Source organism: Ovis canadensis, chromosome X (genome assembly GCF_042477335.2).
Source record: "Ovis canadensis isolate MfBH-ARS-UI-01 breed Bighorn chromosome X, ARS-UI_OviCan_v2, whole genome shotgun sequence".
NCBI classification, from domain to species: Eukaryota; Metazoa; Chordata; class Mammalia; order Artiodactyla; family Bovidae; genus Ovis; species Ovis canadensis.
The window spans coordinates 39,181,778-39,204,180 of record NC_091727.1 but is presented as its reverse complement, the minus strand read 5'-3'; the positions used below and the strand labels follow the sequence as shown (position 1 = coordinate 39,204,180).

General features: G+C 38.1%; 1 protein-coding gene across 9 annotated transcripts in view; it reads left to right on the top strand.

Moving 5' to 3' along the window:
* RPGR (retinitis pigmentosa GTPase regulator) overlaps positions 1-22,403 on the top strand; it is an 85,053-nt gene that overhangs the window by 4,545 nt on the left and 58,105 nt on the right. For all 9 annotated transcript variants that reach the window (XM_070289883.1, XM_070289878.1, XM_070289886.1 and 6 more), the window contains exons 4-11: positions 381-443; positions 2,640-2,798; positions 4,145-4,294; positions 7,818-7,976; positions 13,036-13,191; positions 17,890-18,014; positions 20,473-20,658; positions 21,583-21,754. In XM_070289883.1, the coding sequence (XP_070145984.1) occupies positions 381-443; positions 2,640-2,798; positions 4,145-4,294; positions 7,818-7,976; positions 13,036-13,191; positions 17,890-18,014; positions 20,473-20,658; positions 21,583-21,754 (1,170 nt within the window). The remainder of the gene's footprint in view (positions 1-380; positions 444-2,639; positions 2,799-4,144; positions 4,295-7,817; positions 7,977-13,035; positions 13,192-17,889; positions 18,015-20,472; positions 20,659-21,582; positions 21,755-22,403) is intronic.

Sequence of the window (22,403 nt, the reverse complement as noted above, 5' to 3'; positions counted from 1 at the left end):
ATGATGATAATGCCATATTAGGGAATAGATCAGGTTGGAGAAAAGACAGCATAACAATGTGGTGGATCTCAGCACATACTAATTACTTGTGGAGTTTTAAATAATATATAGATGCTTAGGTCTTACCTCAGACCTACTGACTCAGATTCTCCAGGGGTCAGGCTAAGCTATCTGTATTTTTTTTTTCAGAACACCATTAGTTATTATGATACATAACTACCTCCAAAAACTTTTAATTTATTAGTTATGAAAATCAACTTAGAAGTCAGACAGGCCTGGGTTTAAATCTGTTCTACAACTTGGTCATCATTTGACCTGGATTATTTATCATTTCCATATAATCATAAAATATCTTACTTGCTGTATTTTTATATTTTTAGCTTTAAAACCGGAAAAAGTGAAATTTGTTGCTTGCGGAAGGAACCACACCCTAGTTTTAACAGGTATAGTATTCAATCTGTGGGCTTCCCTGGTGACTCAGCTGGTAAAGAATCCGACTGTAGTGCAGGAGACCTGGGTTCGATCCCTGGGTTGGGAAGATCCCCTGGAGAAGGGAAGGACTACCCACTCCAGTATTCTGGTCTGGAGAATTCCATGGACTGTATAGTCCATGGGATCACAAAGAGTCGGACACAACTGAGCAACTTTCAGTTCAGTTCACTTCACTTCACTCAATCTGTATGACTTCCTGTCCAATCTGAGGACCGAGGTCTCACTCCAGTAACATTTGTGACTTTGTAAAATTAATAGAAACAGTGCCTTGGTAACAGTAAGATTAGGATTTTTTTAAAAAATGTAAATGGATAGTACACTTGTTTGCCCATGAAAATATGCAGATAAATGTTAAGTGGATGAAGAAAAAGCTTCTTTTCTTGGATTACGTTAAGGAACAGCATCTCCTTACCTGTGTGCACACCTTCAGGGGCCGCATGCTCCTGATCTTGCTCTTCCCTCTTCTTTTCAGAGGGTGAGTGGAAGCCCTTCCTAAAAGGCTTTTGATGTGAGTTAGCACAGTTCCAGTCAAAATCCAAATAGGCCATGTGTGTGTATGAGTGTGTGTATGTAGAAATTCACAAGGTTATTCTAAAGTTTATAGGGAAAAGCCAAGGACCTCGAATAGCCAAAACAGTTTTGAAAAGATCAGAATGGAGGTCCTGATTTTAAGACCTACTGTAAAGCTACAGTGGGGCTTCCCTGGTGGCTCAGATGGTAAGGAATCTGCCTACAGTGTGGGAGACCTGGGTTCAGTCCCTGGATTGGGAAGAACTAGGGATTGGAGAAGGGCATGGCAACCTACTCCAGTATTCTTGCCTAGAGAATTCCATGGACAGTGGAGCCTGGTGGGCTACAGTCCATGGGGTCTCAGAGAGTCAGACATGACTGAGCAACTAACACACACGCAATGCTACAATGATCAAGACAGTGTGCTATTAGTAAGTAGATAGACAAAGATTAATGGAGTAGAGTCCAGATATAAAGCCACATGTTTATGCCCATGTTTATGACAAAGGTGCCAAGGCAATTCCGTGAGGAAAAGTAATCTTCCAACAAATCCTGCTGGAACAATTAGATATCCAGGCCCTGACCACGCAGCAGTCTTTCCCACCTCCATCCCCTACACATAGCTTTTTCTGTCTTCAGGCTGTTCTCACTGCTTCAGCCCCCACCTCACCTCTCTGCCCTCACTCAATACTTTCCCTTTGCTAAAGTGTCTTTTCTCTTTCTCTCATTCAGATTTTTGAATTTTAAGATCCAGTGTATGTCTTCTTCCATAGAGCTTTTTGTGACTATTCAACTTTTTCCTTGTGTCATTCTCTAAAGTGCTTCAGCATTCCACCAACTCTGATATGCTCTATATGTTTTAAATTGTGTGGTTCAGTTTCATGTGGGGTCGCACAGAGTTGAACACGACTCAAGTGACTTAGCAGCAGCGTGCAGTGCTTGTAGTGTCCCAAATTCTATTCTAAGAATTTCATAAATGTTAATTCATGTAGTCTTCATAACACCTCTATGAAGTAGACATTATCTTATTTTATAGATGAGGGAAATGAGACACTGAGACGTTAAGGATAGCTTGCCCAAAGTTACACAGCTGATAAGTGGCAAGCCAGAATTTGTACCCAGGACATCTGGTTCTGTGTCCTCTTGCCTAGACGCAATGCTGGACTGCCTTGGAAGGCAGAAAATTAAATATAGAAAATTAAAATAATTTTGAAACATAGAGTTTCCACATTTCTAATTAGATTCTTCTTGTATTTGCCTCATTTTATGGTTACCTATTATATCTTAGCCTTAATGGTATGGAAGTTAAAATTAATGAACCACATCTCTTTTAAAAAGTTTTGATTTGAATTATAAACTAATTTGGAAATTACTTTCCTCTTTTTTGCTCTGAATTAATAGTTCTGCATTTCTGTTGCTATTTAAACCATAGAATAATTTATAAAATCTCACAGAAATGTAGAGCCTTGCTTATTTTGCTGTACTTTTGACACCAAAAGGAAGCTGTTCACCAAATTTTAGGATGATGCCAGCTTTCAACTTTCTTCACTAGTAATAGTGATACTATCTAGTATACACTGGACTGTCTCCTAAAGATGACAACTGTGGTATACTGATGTTTTCTTTTCCATGTGCAGGAGGAGGCAAAGTATATGCCACTGGAGGAAATAATGAAGGACAGCTCGGACTTGGTGATACTGACGAGAGAAGTGCCTTCCATCTCATTAGTTTCTTTACATCCCAGCATAAGATTAAACAACTATCTGCTGGGTCTAACACTTCAGCCGCACTGACTGGTAAGACTCTTTTTCCATTTCAAACTGGGACATAGCCCTTTTTTTCAGACCAGGATATACAGAATCAGTAAACTGAAGACAGCAGTCCTGTTTCATTTTCTTTCATTGACCATGTGTTTTCAGAAGACATTTAAAATAGAACTGAAAATCATGACAAATATTACAACTTTATGCTTATATACATTTAGAAGGTAATTGTTAAGTAACTTCTAAGCTGTACTACCCATCTGTTTCTTTAGATATTCTTAAATAGTAGCTTCATTGCATGTTCTGAAAGTTATATTTCAACTTTAGTGAAGTTGCTGTCAGAAACATCCCAGAAATCTGTGGGATATATGTTACTAAAATACAGTTTGTAATGGTTATTGCATCACTCTGCTCTGCCTATCAAAAGCCCATATGAGAACTTTCTTTAAAATTTGGAGCTGAGATTAACATGTCTCACTGAAGAAGCTGCCGGTGTATTTCTTTGTTCCAGTCTAGGGAGGTGTGTGAGGTGCGCTGTTGCTGTGGCCGGTAAGAGAGCCAGAGTCGGATCTGCAGTTCCATCCCTTCAGTTCTCTCACCCACACAGTTGGCATTTAGACCTCCTCCTTTTGTTTCTTATTTTCATATTTCCTTTTATTTGCTTTATCCTGAAACACTTCAGATTTAAAAACTTTTAATTAAAAGATACAAGTAAATAAGTCTTGATCATTCTTTTCTAGAATATTTCCCTTAGGTTTTTTTTTTTCCCCTAACAACACAACCTTTATCAGAAAGCACAGGAGTTAGCCTAGTTTTGAGATGTTAGGTATGCTAATGTATCTCCTAGTCTCTGAAGTTAGATTATGTATTTTCAACTGTAAAAAAAAAATTTAGCAAAATAAATTTATTTAATTTTTTTCTTCCTCTAAAGCGTCATTCCCACAGTGTTCTCAGAGCAAAGTAGTCCCAGGCCTTCTGACCTGGGCCTTGTCTGGGAGATGTGTAGTGTGACTCATGCTGACATTCAGTTCAGTTACAAGTAGACTGCTTGAAAGGAGGGAACCATCTTCTGTTTAGAGACTTTAGAATAAGGAAAGGTTATTATAGGAAAGGACATTCTGTCTTTGCTACTGAGGTAGAAATATGGGCGTGACTAAAGTGATATACTTTAGGTTATTCTCTATCCTTTATCATTATAGAAACATTTCATAATAGAAATAGTACTATTAAGTAGTTCCCTGGTATAAATGTCTTAGTACTTTTCTTTCAAGATACATTCTTTTTCTAAATTAAAAAATAAATGTTCTGTTGGGAATATAATAACTTGCTATCCCTGCTACCTCTTAAAATGTTTTTTCCTCTTCATGTTTTATCTATAGAGGATGGTGAGCTTTTCATGTGGGGTGACAATTCCGAAGGGCAAATTGGTTTACAAAATATAACTAATATGTGTGTCCCACATCAAGTGACCGTTGGAAAACCTATCTCCTGGATCTCTTGCGGATATTACCATTCAGCTTTTGTAACAAGTAAGACAGACAGTTGAATTTCTTATGTTATCTCTCATGTCTAAGTTATTACTAAATTAATAATAAAATGACATAATATCCTATATTTCTATAGCACTATCGCCATGGTACTCCATGTAATGAAATTATTTTGGTCTGTTTTAGGTCACAGTGTTTCTTCATTTTAATAATGAATGTTTATAATTTCAAACTATCTGATATTTTCAAACTATCTGACTGATTTTAATGAATTAGCTCTATTAGGAAAACAAATTTTATATATAAAAAACCCTTCTAAATGTTGGTCCTCAAATTTCTTTGGCATTAAAAACAAGACCTATGAGCCTCTTTTCTCTGGATTTGCTTGGTTCTGTACTTTGACCAATTCTGATCTTGTCCTGATAGTTTGCTTTTATCATTTTAGCACATAAGTCATAGGTTTTTATTGTAGGAATAGGGTTGATGATTTGATGGAAAAGGAGGAGAGTTCAGTATGGGATATGCTTTCCTTCAGTTGGACTTTTCTCAGGAAAAGTCCCCCAATTTCTCCTTTTCCTGGCCTCATTGGCAACCTTCTCTACCTTAATTAAAATATTTTAAATGCTGGAATCTATTATAGCCTACATCTACTCTAGTAGTAACAGCAAAAGTGTGATCTTGGTTTTCCATCCTATTGATGGTTTTTCTAACAATAAAAACACCTAGCAGAAAACAGTTTTATGGACCCTCTTAGATATCTCTCTAAGTATTTGTTACACATTTACTTCTTATTCCGTGCATCTCAGATTCAGGTTTAGAAAATGCTTATTGTCCCATCTTAGTGCCCCCCAGGTTTACCAATGACTCGGTAGTAGTCCCACTTCATGGGAAATAGATGGGGAAACAGTAGAAACAGTGTCAGACTTTATTTTTGGGGGCTCCAAAATCACTGCAGATGGTGATTGCAGCCATGAAATTAAAAGACGCTTACTCCTTGGAAGGAAAGTTATGACCAACCTAGACAGCATATTAAAAAGCAGAGACGTTACTTTGCCAACAAAGGTCTGTCTAGTCAAGGCTATGGTTTTTCCAGTGGACATGTATGGATGTGAGAGTTGGACTGTGAAGAAGGCTGAGCGCTGAAGAATTGATGCTTTTGAACTGTGGTGTTGGAGAAGACTCTTGCGAGTCCCTTGAACTGCAAGGAGATCCAACCAGTCCATCCTAAAAGAGATCAGTCCTGGGTGTTCTTTGGAAGGACTGATGCTAAAGCTGAAACTCCATTACTTTGGCCACCTCATGCGAAGAGTTGACTCATTGGAAAAGACTCTGATGCTGGGAGGGATTGGGGGCAGGAGGAGGAGGGGACAACAGAGGATGAGGTGGTTGGATGGCATCACCAACTCGATGGACATGAGTTTGAGTAAACTCTGGGAGTTGGTGATGGATAGGGATGCCTGGCATGCTGCGATTCATGGGGTTGCAAAGAGTTGGACACGACTGAGTGACTGAACTGAACTGAACTGGTAGTAGTTTGGTTCTAAGAAAGGGCAAACTCTAACTTGGCTAGTTTTGTTCATTACTGTGTCAGTTTGTGTCTTGAAGAAACTGACAATAAATAAATCTTGTTGAATGAGGAGGTAAATGAATGAATGATAAATTGTTTTCCTTGGGCCAATACCACATACCAACTTACTTCCAACTTTACGGCTCCTGGGATTGGTATAGTCTGTGCTTACTTTGTTTATGAAACAAAAAATAGAAAAACACATGGAAAAACAAATAAAGCATTGTCTTATATTTAGGCCTTAATAAAATTGCCAATGTCAATTTTTATTTACTACTGCTTTAGCCAGTAGAGAAACAAGTGCAATTAATCGTTTTGACTGATAGGCATTACATTGAGCTTTTTTGTTTTGTTTTCTGTTTTATGCCTTTAAAAAAATTAGCTATATTGATGTATAGTTCACATACCATGCAATTCACCCATTGAAGGTGTGGGGAGCAGCAGGAATTTACAGACAGTAGTAGAAAGAGACTTGTCTGGACTTAGAAATTCCTTTCATATGAGAAGCAAGAAGCATGGGGAAAGGGGGAGACATGCTGACTTCCTGAGCACTTCTGTGCTGAGTACTTCAGAAAAAATTATGGTACAGAAAACTTCACTTTTGTGCAAATCAATCTAGAAAATTAGTTTGGCTGTGTTTGCAGTATTTGACCAAGTTTTAAGTGGCACCTACCATGTGTGTTAGATGTCACACAACTTCCCTAAGTTCTGATTTGCTAGAAGGGATCTGTCTTTGACAGCTCGTTATACTCATAGCTAAGATTTATTACAGCAAAGGAAAGATCTGTATTCTTCAGAGAGGTCCCGTATGCACTTCCCAGTCCTTCCTCTTCCAGGGCCAGACGAGGTGTGTTTTCTCTTTGGCATTGAACTACAGTGATGTGTGTGTGATGTCTCTGCCCAGGGAAGCCTTGTTCTATTCTCAGGGTCTGAGGCTTTGCTGTGGGTGGCTGGTCATGTAGGCACATCCTGCTAGCAACTCATCATGGCACCTGCAACCAGGCCCTTCAACAGTGAAACCAGGTGTACATCATCAGTGTTGATGTTTGTGCAAAGCAACCCTTTCTTAGCTTCTGGCTAAGCTGGCATAATTCATTTCTCCAGGTGTGTGCAACAGAATCACCTATCACCAGCTTAAAGAACACTCCCAAAGGCCGCATTCCCAGGGGTTAGTCAGCAGTCAGTCGTGGTGTGGTTCTTTTGGAGACATGCGAGTAATACAACAAGACGTGCTGTGTTATCTCTTCTACATGAGTGATGTAGAAGCTTATGATTAGATTATGTATTTACTACAGTTTTAAAATTCCTGCTCTATAGAACTCACTGCAGTTCATAGAAAATAGTTCCTGATTTCATGAAGCTCATAGTATAGTGTGCTAAGTGTGATAACAGAAGCAAATCAATAGTATTGGTATGGACAAGGCAGCAATTAAATGACATGAGTTCCTTAGCAGGAGTCTGTCTGGAAGAAGTGCCATCTAAGTAAAACCTGCGATCTTTAGGCTTACTCACCATATTTGCTTCACGCATAAATGAGTTTTCTACAGAAAGTTTCATGAAAAGCAATTATTTATGCAATAAGTATTATATTTAATGTACTAGACACACTGCTAGGTTCTTGTGAATACCATAGTGAGCAAGACAAAATCCATGTCCTTTTGGGGGTTTAATGTCTAGTCATTTTGCTTTATTAAAAGTAGGTGGAAGAATTAAGATCATCTTGTCTTTGTATTGTGAAACAGATAAAATAATTTTCTAGTTGTTACTGGTAGTGATAGTCATGAATTCTTCATGAAGATTTGGATTAGAATAATCAAGAAGAAGGGAAAATCTACCTTTATTCCTTATTATTGAGTAAAAGTATCTCAAGAAAGGTCAGATTTATTAAGTCTATATTTTCAAAATTTTTTATGAAACATAAGAACATGTACCAAAAAGACCAGTATTTTTTGTTCATGTCTCTGTCATCACTGAGCCCTCTTTATTTTTCTTCAATAGCTGAGGGAGAACTGTACACCTTTGGAGAACCAGAGAGTGGGAAGTTAGGTCTTCCCCCAAAGCTCCTGGTCAATCACAAAGTGCCCCAGCTGGTGCCTGGAATTTCTGAGAAGGTGATCCAAGTTGCTTGTGGTGGAGGACACACAGTTGTTCTTACAGGTAGGGGTGCGTCTCCGTTCCCTGCTTTCCATGGCACCTAACGAAAACCTTTTTTAACATTCACTTATTTTTATTGTGGTAAGAACACTTAACATCTGCTCCACCATCTTAACAGAATTTTAAGCGTATAATACAGTAATGTTATCTATAGGCACAATCTGATATGACAAGTCTGTAGAACTTTCACCTTTGCATAGCTGAAATCCATTAATTAGCAGCTTCCCTGTCCACCACCCTAGTCCCTGGCAACCACCATTCAAGTCTCTGCTTCAGTGAGTTTGTATGTTTCAGGTACTTCATGTAAGTTGACTTTGCACCCTTTTCCATTAAGATCTCTACTTTTTGTTCCTATAGTTAGTAAACATTTCTGGCCTATGGAAGATATTGTTAAGTAGAAAAAAAAAGAATCTTGTTGAATCGTTTTTGCTTATATAATTGACATTTTCATGACCTTAACACCTTTAATGGCAGCAAATAACTTTTTTAGCTCATTTTCAAGAACACTTTGTTTTCCTCATGTATATGTATTCCATATTTATTTAAAATTGACATTAATTTTTCTGAAATACTTTATTTTGAAGAAGCTCCTTGTTAATAGTCTTTTCTACTTGTCATTGGTAATTCTTTTCTTTGATATTCACAGTATCTAACTTGGTGATTTCTTTGTGATGTTTATGTCTGTTATAGTAATTCATTAAAGGGAGTTAAGATTGTAAATTACAGATAAGAATACAGAGTTAGAACCTTAATGATAATGTCCCTTTTGGCTTCTGAATTTTGTTTTTGGTATGACATGTGACTTCCTAGGATGCTAGTCAGTATAATTAAAATATACTGCCTATTAATATGCTTACATTGATGCTCTCAGATTTGTTCAGCATTAGATTTATTTTAGATGAGTATAGAGGTAATGCAGTTAGGTAGTGAATAATTATGATACTTTTTAGTAAAAAGAAACAGTTTTTGAAGTCACCACTTAATCTTCAGTAGCCCAAAGCTAGAAGTGTTCTAGACAAATTTTTAAATAACATCCAATTCTTAGGTGATAATGCTGAAATGTTGCCAGGTGATTAAGCTGTATATTATCTTTAGATTTTCCTCTCTTACATCACTTTTCCTTGACTTCCTATTCTAGTCCTAGTCATGCTTATAAAGCTATGGTTTCCCAGAACTGCAATTTCCAGATGGAATATTTTCAAAGTGAGAAATGTTTTTTTCCAGGTCCTCCACTCTAAATTTGGAAATAATTCTGAAGTTTAAGTTTTTTTTTAACTTCTGCTGATAAAGTGAATTTTTATATAATTTCTGAAAGATTTATTTTAGGAATTAAACTTTAATCTTTATAAATTATCTGAAAATTTATTCTGTAGGCAGAAATGCAATTTATTATGTCATGTATTTTCTCTGGTTTATACAAAGATTATAGAAAGAATTTATTAAGTGATTGAAGGTTATTCTGAAGGACGTAATGTTGACTATATAATAACGTGTCATTAAACCATATATTATAAAATATTTTCAAGATAATATTTTAATTATACTTAAAATTTAAAAAGTGCACATAAGTACACATAAGTATGATATTTTCTTATAGTATAATAGACATTTAGCTTTCTGTGAACTTTGTTTTGAAGTTAAAAACCATATTGCCAGAACCTGATTGTTTTCTCCAGATTTTTGGAGACTTTTGAATCTCACAGACCATTAACGTTTTTATATTTTAAGTTTTTTATTTTGTAAGAGAATATGAAGACCTAGAGAAGATTGCCAACTTCCAGTTTGCATTTGGCTAAATATGGACATTGCAAAAAAAATGAATCTGTTTTCACCATTATATCATAAAATAAGGGTCATTTTCAAAACAAAAATTTAAAAGCTCTTAATTTTATAATAAAAGACATCCCCTTAAATTGTAAAAATTTATCTGTATGGAAAATTCACTACTTTGCCTATTTTTAAAAATTTATCCATGGACCTTTGAAGGCTTTATTATGAGCCAGTCCTCATGAGAAACCTGTGTTCTGAAGCAGTATGGATAGAAATATTAAATATTTAGTCCTAATTGATAAAGAAATGGACCTAAAGAGTATATGATCATCAGTTTGAGTAAGTACTAAGTTAAATACCTAAGAGTTATCGGATACTTTGCAAGACCATAAAGCCAAGAATAGCTAATCATCTGTTCTAAATGGTTCTCTTAACTAAAGGGAGGGGCTTGGATTAGATGATTCTTTGGGGGCCCTCCCCAGCTTTGTTTTTTCTTGTGTCTGTAATTCTGATCTTAAAGTCTATTTAGATCAGACTTTATTGATCTTAAAGTCAATAAAATACTTTAAAGATAATTTTAATTAGTTCATTGTTGATAAATTTATTTAAAACTTGATATTTTGATATAACTATGATAGATTACACAATACAGCTACTGGTTGTAACAATAGTCAGGGAAACAATGGATTGCTGTTGAGAAAGTATCAGACTGGAACTGGGACAAACTAAGTGAGACCAAGTGATTCATATCATTTTGTATGTCATCCACAGCAGTTATCAGAAGACCAGAAAGGCTTGGTTATTAGATTGGGTTCACAATGAAGTCTGGGCCCCAAAGAAAATAAGAACTTAACTTCTCCAGATTATGTTTAGACAAACTTAAGATCTCTACAGGGCTACACAAGTATCTAGTTGTGAAATGAAATGTATTCTGTGAAATTAGAGTAATATTTATCTGAAGCCAACTAATCAAATCTGTTTTCCTAAGACAGTATTATTTATTAACATTGAATTACATTGTTAAAAATGTTACAAAGCTAGGATGACTAAAAATTATATTGATTTTTGTATATAATGTCCTTAGGTAAGAGTCTTCAGTCATTTAAAAATAATAGAAACTATTGTCGTTGCTAGTCATTCAAGCACACAAGGGAACAAAGAAAGGGCAAAACTTTTGTAACTTGATTCAGTGTGCCTGAACGGCCTAATTTCACAGGCTATTGTCAGACAGCCCAAGAAACTTGGAGTGATTGTTGGCCAGCTCGAGATAGACAGTTTTTTCACTTACCCAACATCCTCCTATTAAGCTGAATATTCAGAATTGGAGATATGCTGTGATTATTAGTTTTACGAGAGATAGTGTTTTTACACTAAAATAAAGGTCTGTTTGCCATTGCCTCAGTGTGGCTTCATATCCTTGACACACTATGTTGTCTTTAAGAAATAATATCATTGTGTCTTACTCATGAAGTAGACATTAGAAAGAAAAATGTAAAACTATATGACAATAGTTATGTGTTCATCAGTATCCTGTGTTGTCACAATAAGGTGAGTTGATTAGATAATTACTTTTTAGAAAAATGTTATTTTACAACTGACTGTCCCATTGTGTTTTTGAACCTTCCTGTATGTTTTCTCATTTAATCCTTGCAGCAGCTCTTTTAGAAGGGATTATAGCATTAGGGAATTTAAGTAGCTTGTCTGCTTGCCACAGCTAGTATTAATGAAGGTTTGGGCTTCTACTTGAATCTGAAACTCTTGCTTCTATAACTGCAGCAGGAGAGGCAATGTGTTGCACTGCGGAGAAGCACACAAATGCAGCAGACACTGTGCTTCCTAAGGCAGGGGCCCGGAAGCATTGTGTGTCTAAAAGGACACTTAGATCACCACTTGTTTATCCTGTTCTTATGCTCTTCCATTTCTCAAGACTACATGAGCTAATACTTACTAAATTATTGGAGTTCGTTTGGAATCACTTCAAAACTACTACTATCGCATAGGATGGATAAACAGCAAGGTCATATTTTATATTCAGTTCAGTTCAGTTCAGTCGCTCAGTCATGTCCGACTCTTTGTGACCCCATGAATCGCAGCTCGCCAGGCCTCCCTGTCCATCACCAACTCCCGGAGTTCACTCAGACTCAAGTCCATCGAGTCAGTGATGCCATCCAGCCATCTCATCCTCTGTCGTCCCCTTTTCCTCCTGCCCCCAATCCCTCCCAGCATCAGAGTCTTTTCCAATGAGTCAACTCTTTGCATGAGATGGCCAAAGTACTGGAGTTTCGGAAAAGAATATGAAAAGAATATATGTATATGTGTAATTGAATCACTTTACTGTATAGCAGTAATTAGCACAACATTGTAAATCAACTATACTTCAATAATTTTTTTTAATTTAAATAATATAGAGGAAAGGCTTTTCCCTTTCTCTGATTATTCTTGCACTTCCTAATAAATGAGCTTTGTGCTGTGCTTTGCTTAGGAGCTCAGTCGTGTCCAAGTCTTTGCAATCCCATGGACTGTAGCCCACCAGGCTCCTCTGTCCATGGATTCTTCAGGCAAGAATAGTGGAGTGGGTGGCCATGCCCTCCTCTAGGGGATCTTACCAATCCAGAGGTCGAACCCAGGTCTCCTGCATTGCAGGCAGATGCTTTACCATCTGAGGCACCAGGGAAGCCCAAGAACACTGGAGTGGGTAGCCTATCCCTTTTCCAGTAGATCTTCCCAACCCAGGAATCAAACTGGGGTCTCCTGCATTGCAGGTGGATTCTTTACCAGCTGAGCCACTAGGGAAGCCCTAAATGAGTTTTACCTGTGAATAAATGTAGCATATCTGCTGTAAGTTTTAATTCTCATGCAAATTCTCCTCTGAGATTGTTTCCTAAAATAGGTTATTCCATTAAACTACTGTTAAAAGTAAGGATTTTTTCTGTGGGAAACACTATTCGTTTATTTAAGTCAGTGAAAGGAATTAGCTTAGACAGTTGATGCTTTTTGACTGAATGGTAATTATAGAGACTTTTTCAGTTTCACTGGCTTTTGTGTATTTAGCAGTTCCTTCTATCATTATATGTTAGGCCCATGACATAATTGTTACAACTGTGTACCTTGTCATTTTTCTCTTCCTTTATCGAATGTATAGGTAAGTGTTGGGTATTCTTACATGAATGTTTCCTTGAGAGACCCTTAACGTACTTGATAGAAGAGGGAATGTCACCATTTTTCCAGATATAATGATGACAGTATCTGTATCTCTGAAATCCTTTTCTTGTATTTGCCTCTCCCCTTTCAGAGAAAGCCGTGTACACCTTTGGGCTGGGACAGTTTGGTCAACTGGGTCTTGGCACTTTCACCTTTGAAACTTCGGAACCCAAAGTCATTGAGAGTGTTAAGGATAAGAAAATAAGTCATGTTTGCTGTGGAGAAAATCACACAGCTTTGATAACAGGTACAGATCAAATTTCTGTTAATATACTTATTGGAACTGGGTATATTTATTACAAAATAAACAACTATATAAATGAATGTATCTAACTTAAACAAAGGAATTAATAAGTGAGAATGTAGTTCCTTGTTTAATATGCCAATGTGTAAAGTTGTAAACTCCTTTCTCATATTTTAGTTCAATTTAAAATCAGTGTAAATGATCTGAAGATTTAGAGCCTCAAAATAAGTCAGTGCTCCCAGAGGTGAGACCATAGTATTATACTTTGGCAGAAAGCTGGAGTCTTTTTGAAACTATTGATTTGAAGGCTCTGAACTCTGCTCATGCCAAGGGGGAAAATCTCCTAAGAAGGAACTTATTTAAAAAAATTCTCCGTGTTCAATCTGACAGTACCATTCAGGCTGAGTAAATTCTTAGAATGCTTCTGCCACTAGGAGGTGTTTTCAGGCGTGACTTCCGTGCTCTCTCCACAGTGCTAGCAGTGCTCGCTCTTCTGCTCTATAGTTTCTCCTTTTGTCTGGGAAGATGCTGCTTGGGCCTACTTCTCAACCTCAGAAACTAGGTGCTGCCAGCGTAGGACTCAGTAAAGGTGCTTCCCTAAAACGACTGACTCACCCAGTGAGAGTCACTCACTGACTGCACAATTTTAATTGCTTTGGAACAAAAGGCTCTGTAATTTTTGTATTTGTAGCTCACATTTCGATCGAAAAAGCAAAGCATTAAAAAGTCATAACTCATATAATATTTCGGAGAAGGCAATGGCAACCCACTACAGTACTCTTGCCTGGAGAATCCCAGGGACAGAGGAGCCTTTTGGGCTGCCGTCTATGGGGTCGCACAGAGTCAGACACGACTGATGCACCTTAGCAGCAGCAGCAGCAGCAGCATATAATATTTTGAAATAATCCAGATACTGGTATTTCTGTGTTTTCCTCCCTCTTTTACAAAGGTTTCTGCTATGATGGAACTCATCTAATGGTATCTGGTTAGGGGAAGTGGGGATCAGCAAATATAAGGTACTACCATGTACTGGCCCTTCTTCCCCAAAGAATCTTTCAGAGAGCTCTGGTTGCCCATTTTCTAGTATCAGTGTCCTTGTTAAAAGTATAGTCGAAAGTGTAGTCGCTCAGTCGTGTCCGACTCTTTGTGACCCCGTGGACTGTAGTCCACCAGGCTACTCTGTCTATGGAATTCTCTAGGCAAGAATACTGGAGTGGATTGCCATTTCCTTCTCTAGGGGATCTTCCCAACCCAGGGATCAAACCTGGGTCTTTTGTATTGCAGGCAGATTCTTTACCATCTGAGCCACAAGGGAAGCCCATTACATTAAAGTCCTTGTTAATGTACATCCTTGTTACTACATTGAAGTCCTTGTTAATGTAGCATGAAATTGAACTATATAGAATGTAAAGAATTATTCATTCATAGTCCCAGAAAAGTTGTTGATAATGTATGACTTATGGCTGGGCCCTTAAGCTCGGTTTCTCTGTCCTTGCTGCCATTTTCCATCAACTCTAAATTGCCACTGATAGTTGTCATGGTCCAGGCGCAGGCTGGAAAAGAATTTCAAGATATGAGACAGAATGAGAGAAAAATAAAGTTTATTAGAGTGGGAGACACTGTTAGAACAGTGGGCCAGCTCAAGGAAGAACCGACATTTAACAGGGGTCCTCAGTACACTTTTATACCCGGGGTACAAGGAATGGGATAGGGATCTTGTGGGTCATTTGCTGATTGGATGAGGCTTGTATACTGGGTGGGATAAGTGTATGGATGTGAGAGTTGGACTACAAAGAAAGCTGAGCACGAAAGAATTGATGCTTTTGAACTATGATGTTGGAGAAGACTCTTGAGAGTCCCTTGGACTGCAAGGAGATCCGACCAGTCCATCCTAAAGGAGATCAGTCCTGAATATTCATTGGAAGGACTGATGTTGAAGCAGAAACTCCAGCACTTTGGCAACCTGATGCAAAGAACTGACTTAAAAGACCCTGATGCTGGGAGAAATTGAAGGCGAGAGGAGAAGGGGACTACAGAGGGTGAGATGGTTGGATGGCATCACTGACTCAATGGACATGAGTTTGAGCAAATTCCAGGAGTTGGTGATGGACAGGGAGGCCTGGCGTGCTACAGTCCATGGGGTCGCAAAGAGTTGGACACGACTGAGTGACTGAACTGAACTGAATGGGGTAGGAAGGGAGACCGGTTATACTGTTCCATTAATAGTTACAACATGGGGGAGGGAAGGACGATAAGGGTCTGGTTTTTCCATTTCTGCATTAAAAGACCCTCCTTGGTTTTATCTGCTCTTTCATCCTTGGGTCACCACAATAATAAATACACACTTTTTACAGATCCTCTAACATATAATTAGGTTATTTAGTTAAAATTTTGTAATACCTTTCCTCCTGATAAAAGAAATTATAGCACAAATAATTGAATATTAATTTTATTTGACTGTTTTGGTCATGAATCCTCTGCAGGGGTAGGTGTTATGAGTTTTGTTGTTGTTGTTGTTCAGGACTAATGAGAGGTATGTAGTGAGTTATCAGTAAGTTCTTACCAGTTCCCCATTATAGCCAGTGGTTCATGTTTTTAAAAGCTCTCTGAGGTTGGAAGTGTGATCAGGCAGCTTGATCAGAGCTTATTTTTTCTGGCTAAAGACACTCAAGTTTAAAAAAAAAAAAACACCTTAACATTTTGAGCAAGGGAAGTGAAAGTCACTCAGTCGTGTCTGACTCTTTGCAACCCCATGGACTACAATGTCCATGGAATTCTCCAGGCCAGAATACTGGAGTGGGTAGCCATTCCCTTCTCCAGGGGATCTTCCCAACCTAGGGATCAAACCCAGGTCTCCCGCATTGCAGGCGGATTCTTTACCAGCTGAGCCACCAGGGAAGCCCTGGTGAATGCAGAAATCAGGGTCAAAAAAAGGAGGAAAGCAGCAAAAATAGGGAGTACATGTAAAGAAAAAAACAAATACCTGGTAGTAAGATTATAATCTAAATTGAGAATCTAAATGCTGGTTTATTAATTATTTATAGGGAATCTATTTATTTTTAATATATTAAGTTTTGAACTTGCCACCTCAGTGAACTATGGTTATTTTTTCAGATAATTCTCTTGGCTTTTTTTAGTATACAGTTACTTTGCCATCTTAAAGTGCAAGTTCCCAAATATGATCTTGTCATTTCCCAGCTTAAAACCATTCATTTACGTTATTGGTGTTCTTAATATCTGCCTTAGAATCCACCTGCAATGCAGGAGACCCTGGTTCGATTCCTGGGTCAGGAAGATCCCTTGGAGAAGGGATAGGCTACCCACTCTAGTGTTCTTAGGCTTCCCTGGTGGCTTAGATGGTAAAGCATCCGCCTGTAGTGCAGGAGACCTGGGTTCGATCCCTGGGTTGGGAAGCTCCCCTGGAAAAGGGAAAGGCTATCCACTACAGTATTCTGGCCTGGAGAATTCCATGGATTGTATAGTCCATGGGGTCACAAAGAGTTGGACATGAGTGAGCAACTTCCACTTTCACTTGTTCTTAATATAGAGTTCAAAAATGCTTAATATGAGCTAATAAGATACTCTGCCATGTGGCTCCTCCTTACCTCTTCAGACTCATCTCATACTACTCTCCCCTTTGTGCTCCCAGACACATTGGTTGCCTCGTGGCTTCTTGACTGTGTTATTCTTTCTCTGCTTGATATGTGATGCTGGCCTCTGCCTGAAAAATCCTTTGCTCCCTCCTTCTTGTAGCTAAACCCTGATCCTTTCAGCTTCAGTTTGAAAGCCTTTCCTAATCAGTGGATTAGAGGGAGAGCCCCTCCTCTGTACCTGTACTGGCGCCATTTCCTTTATTTCTACTTCCATGGCGCTTACCTCACTTGAGATGGAGAGTATGAAGGAAAGGCTTGAGGAGTGAAGGTTCAGGCTAGCTGCTATGGCCGCAGACAAAAAGATTAACTGGTGAGGTGACAGAATTACTCATCATTATCTTGGGCCCGGCTGTGTAGGGGACCCCCCCAATATTGGTATCCTCAACAAGCAGCATGGTTGGTTTATGGCATTTCCTTCAGGAGCTTTCCACAACCCTGAAGCAGAAGTAAGGGAGAGGATTAATCTAGTCTAGTGGTGTTTTGGTCTCCCCAGGGGACACATGGCAATGTTGGAGATATTTTTGATTGTCACAGTTGCAGAGGTGGGGTATTGTACGGGCATTTAATAGAAGCCATGGATATTGCTGAACAGTCCACAAGGCACAGGACAAACCCATACAGTTGGGAATTATTGAACCTCAAATGTCTGTAGTGCCAGAGTTGATAAACCCTCACCTAATCAATGACCTGAGGAAAAAAGAAAATGAATTGGGATGTAGAAGGTCAGAATACAAAAATCTCCTTCTCTTTGAAAAGGTGGTATTTATCATGAGAACTCATTCTGGATTGCTGCTACTCCATACAACACCTTGCAGGACTGGGTCTCAACTTCACAAGCCACCAAGTGCTAGTGATTGATTCTCGCGGTATCTGTTGCCTAATGTTATGTGTGGACAACAGAAGCCGTAGAAAGTGTGGAGACATCAATGGACCAGAGTAACTTCAATGCAGAATATGAGGGGAAAGTTGCAATGTCAGTTAATATATTTGCTGTTTACAAATAGATCCATCAAAGTAACTTTCATAATTCTCTTTTTTTTCATTTTAGAATCAGGCCTTTTGTATACTTTTGGAGATGGTCGACACGGAAAACTAGGACTCGGAATGGAGAATTTTGCCAATCAGTTCCTTCCCACTTTGTGTTCTAATTTTTTGAAGTATATAGTACATTTGGTAAGGGCTTCACATTTCCCTGTTTCCATGTTCATACTCCTATATTTGATTCTTTTGGGATTTCTTAGAAAATGAGTCCTTTTATGTTTAGATGAAATAATAACATGGCTTTATCTAGTGAATACACTAGTGTCCTAAAGGTCAAATGTCAGACATCACAACACTGAAAATCTGTCCTTTTCCTAGTGTTTTTCCTCACTCATAGTTGTCATCTGTAAATGTTTGTTGGGTTAGATAATATTCAGACCCTCAGATCCTGCTGATAATAAATGACAAGTTTTGAAAATACTTTATTTAGCTAAGTGCTATTTGGATAAAGTGTTGTTTCAGTATTGTCCGCATCAGGCACCATATCTCTGTTGTTTCTAACAGTTGCCAATTAAGAACTATAGATGAAAATTTTGTTTAGTCTGTGATGATAATAAGGGCTTCCCAGGTGGCACAGTGGTAAAGAATCCACCAGCAATGCAGGAGATGCAAGAGACTTGAGTTCAATCCCTGAGTCAGGAATATCCCCTGGAAGAGGAAATGGCAATCCACTCCAGTACTTTTGCCTAGAAAATCCCACAGACAGAGGAGCCTGGCAGGCTACAGTCCATGGGGTTGCAAAGAGTCAGACACGATTGAGCAACAGAGTGCACACACACCACAGACACACACACATGCACACACACACTGATGATAATATTGTTGCAGGAAGGGGGACCCCTTCTAGGGTCCAGAACTGGGCTCTTGTCTAACACTCTGAAATGAATTGTCTGAGGAGACACATGTGCTGACAAAGCAAGAGATTTTATTGGGAGAGGGTGCCCAGGCAGAGAGCAATAGGGTAAGGGAACCCAGGAGAACAGCTCTGCCACATGGTCTCAGGTTTTATGGTGATAGGATTAGTTTCCAGGTTGTCTTTAGCCAGTCATTCTGACTCAAGAGCCCTTCCTGGTGGTGCATGCCTTGTTTAGCCAAGATAGATGCCAGAGAGAAGGATTCTGGGAGGTGGTCGGACATGTGGTTTCTCCTTTTGACCTTTCCCGAACTCTTCTGGTTGGTGGTAGCTTACTAGTTCTGTGTTCCTTAGCAGGACCTCCTGTCGTAAAACAACTCATGCAAATGGTTACTGTGGTGCCTGGCCAGGGTGGGTGGTTTCAGTCAGTGTGCTTCCCCTAACAATATCACTTGGAATTTGTTCCCTAAAGGCTCAGAGCCTCATACTGTGGAACACTTCCCATTCCATGATTTGACACCTATTTGATGAATACCTGCTTGGTACAAAATACTGGACTGAGGATGAGAAATATAGAGCATGCAATGATGAACACTGAGACCAGATTCTCACTCACTGAGCTTATAATCTTGTGTGTGTGTGTGTGTTGGTTGCTCAGTTGTGTCCAACTCTTTACAACCCCAGGGACTGTATCCCACCAGGCTCCTCTGTCCATGGGACTCTCTAGGCAAGAATACTGGTGTGGGTTGCCATTCCCTTCTCCAGGGGATCTTTCCAACCCAGGGATTGAATCCGGGTCTCCCGCATTTCAGAAAGATTCTTTATAATCTAGCCACCAGGGAAGCCCCTGTATAATCTTATGGGGAAGATAAGTTTTTTTAAATACTATACATAAAACAGATCAATTTTAACTTTGGAAATATTATGAAGGAAAGGTTCAGAGTATGCTGTTCTATGTTGCAATGTAGAGCACTATGAAGATACCAGAAGTCTTTTTATTGTAAACACTACACAATGTTTTTTTTTAAGCATTTTATTGAAAATTACTTATTTCTTAAAGTCCTTAAGATGTTGATTACGTTTTTCATTCTTTCACCATTGTGCATGATTGCATTTTGCTCTTGGGACTTCTAAGCATTAAACTTAAGAAAGCGTCACGTAAAGAGAAAGGCTTGAAGACATGTTTATACCAAGAGACTGATATATTCATGGGTCCCTTATTTCTTTTTTTAAAAATTCCAATTAAAATAAATAATTTGTTAATTTATTTATTTTAATTGGAGGATAATTACTTTACAATATTGTGATGGTTTTTGCCATACATTGACATGACCCATGGGTCCCTTATTTTTAAGTAGAACTTCTCTGATTTTTTTCAAGTTGTTAGTGTTGCTCCAAGATTAAAATAGCCCTTTCTAACTTATAAAGAGAAATATGATGTGCCAGATAGTTTTTTCTCTATACTATATATTCAGTTGAAAGTACAATGATGTATAAATCTGGTCTAATTTTCAGTAATAGTTTTTAAAGAATATATATTGTAACTGATGTGTTTTGTGTGTGTATGTGTGTGTGTGTGTGTGTGTGTGTGTGGAGGGAGAGGGGGAGAAAGAGAGATTCAGTCATTCAGTCTAGGAAGTCTACTGCTAAGTTAATGTTTTGTAGCTAAAAACTGTTAAAAACCCATTTGTGTTTGAAGCCAATGTTAATTAATTTACCCGTGAATTTATGCTGCAGGTTGCTTGTGGTGGATGTCACATGCTAGTTTTTGCTACTCCACGACTTGGTATGGCAGAAGACATTGAGTCAGATGAAATCGATGATTATTGCTTACCTTCAGCTATATATGTGCCCATCAGTGATCCGCCTTTAGAAAACATACTGCAGAGATCTTTATCAGCACGTGTGCGCCGTAGAAAGAGGGTACATTTGTGACCTGTTCTATATAATAACACTGTCTAGTGCTGCAAAGAAAACTGGAAGAAAACAAATTTATTTTCTTTTTTAAACCAAAGAAGGGTCTTCTTAGATAAATTTACTATATAAAATGATTAGAATTAATGGCTTACAAACTTTTAAAGAAAACTCAGAACTAAACTGTTAAACAAACAAATTAGAAAATTGAAATGATCATAGAAAACCTTTGTAGACAGTGGTACTGCTAAATTGTTGTCTCAACCGTATGTGAATTGACTTCTATTTTGCTTTTGTCTTTTAAAGCTAATACCTCATGAGCAGTGAAAGGTTATATATTATAAATAATGAAAGGTTGAAAACAAAAAATAAGGACTTTGGGTTGAGAGGGAATGTTCTTTCTTAATTAAATTTAGGGATTCTCATTCTGTGCTTTAAAATGATCATTACAATGACACTTATATTTTAAAAAGTAAAATCCCAAGTAATTTTTAAAGGAGACATTCCTCTTTTAATAAAAATTACTTTAAATTCCCAAATGTATGCCTTTAGAGGTAAAAAGTTACATTTGGCTTTTTATTATGAAAAAGTATATATGGAAAAATTAAGAAATATCCTGTAAGTATTTTGTAGTTGGTTTGTGTTTTCCTGAGTAACTGTTTTTTTTCAGGGAAGGCAGAGAAAACACACATATGCTTTTCCCCATCTTGTGAAAAACATACCTACAGATTGATGATTTAGAGCAACTTAGACACAGAGGCAACAAAACAAAACATTTTTGAGCCCTTGGGGATTATTAAAGAGTGAACATTGTAGGACATTGGCCAATTTGAAGTCTCTCTCTTCAATAGTTTTTGCAACCTCAGGGTAGTTTACATCAATATTAAGTATATAACATCATCTAACAGTTTATTTAATCTGTTTGCTTTAAAGGAGAAATCCCCAGACTCTATTCGAATGACAGGAACACTACCTCCAGTTGAAGGGACTTCCCCACAGCCCATTTGTTTTTCGCCTCACTTAATTCCTTTCTCTATGTCTGCAAGTAACCTGCTAGAGAAAACGATATCTGAAAATGAGAACTCTATGCCCCCAATGGAACCAGGTAACATTTGATACTCTGCTTGCTCTCAGAAGAAATGTACCATTTATTCCTACTGTTTTCATGTTCATCTTCAGATGTTTTTTCTCCACTTAAGTTATTTTCTTCCTAGTTAGAGACTGACATCTCATTTGAATTCAAATCCAGGAATACTCTGACTAATAGAAAGCATCTCTGATGACCTTAAAAATCCCATGTGATGACAGCAGCATATCTTTATAGAGCAGTGTATAACATACATATCACCTTCTCTTACATTATCACCTTTAAACGCAGAAGCAACCCAAAATAGGTGGGAGTTAGATTCTTCATTTTTACATAAGAGAAAAACAAGGCTTGAAGAGATTGAGTGACTTGCCCAAGGTCACTCAGTTTTATAAAGGAAATGAACAGGATTTGCATACAGGTCTTCTGGCCCTATGTGAAGTTATGTATTAAAGCTATATAGCATCATGGTTAGGAGTATGGGATGTAGAGTCCAATTGATCTGGGAGCAGATGCCAGCTCCAACATTTATTAACTATATGTATCTTAAGAATGTGTTTATGTTGCCACATGCCATGTGCTCAGATGATAGGGACAGGGCAGGAAGCCAGGACTAGGAAAACAGAGTAAGCAGTAGGGTTGGAATTAAGAAGATAATCTGGGCATC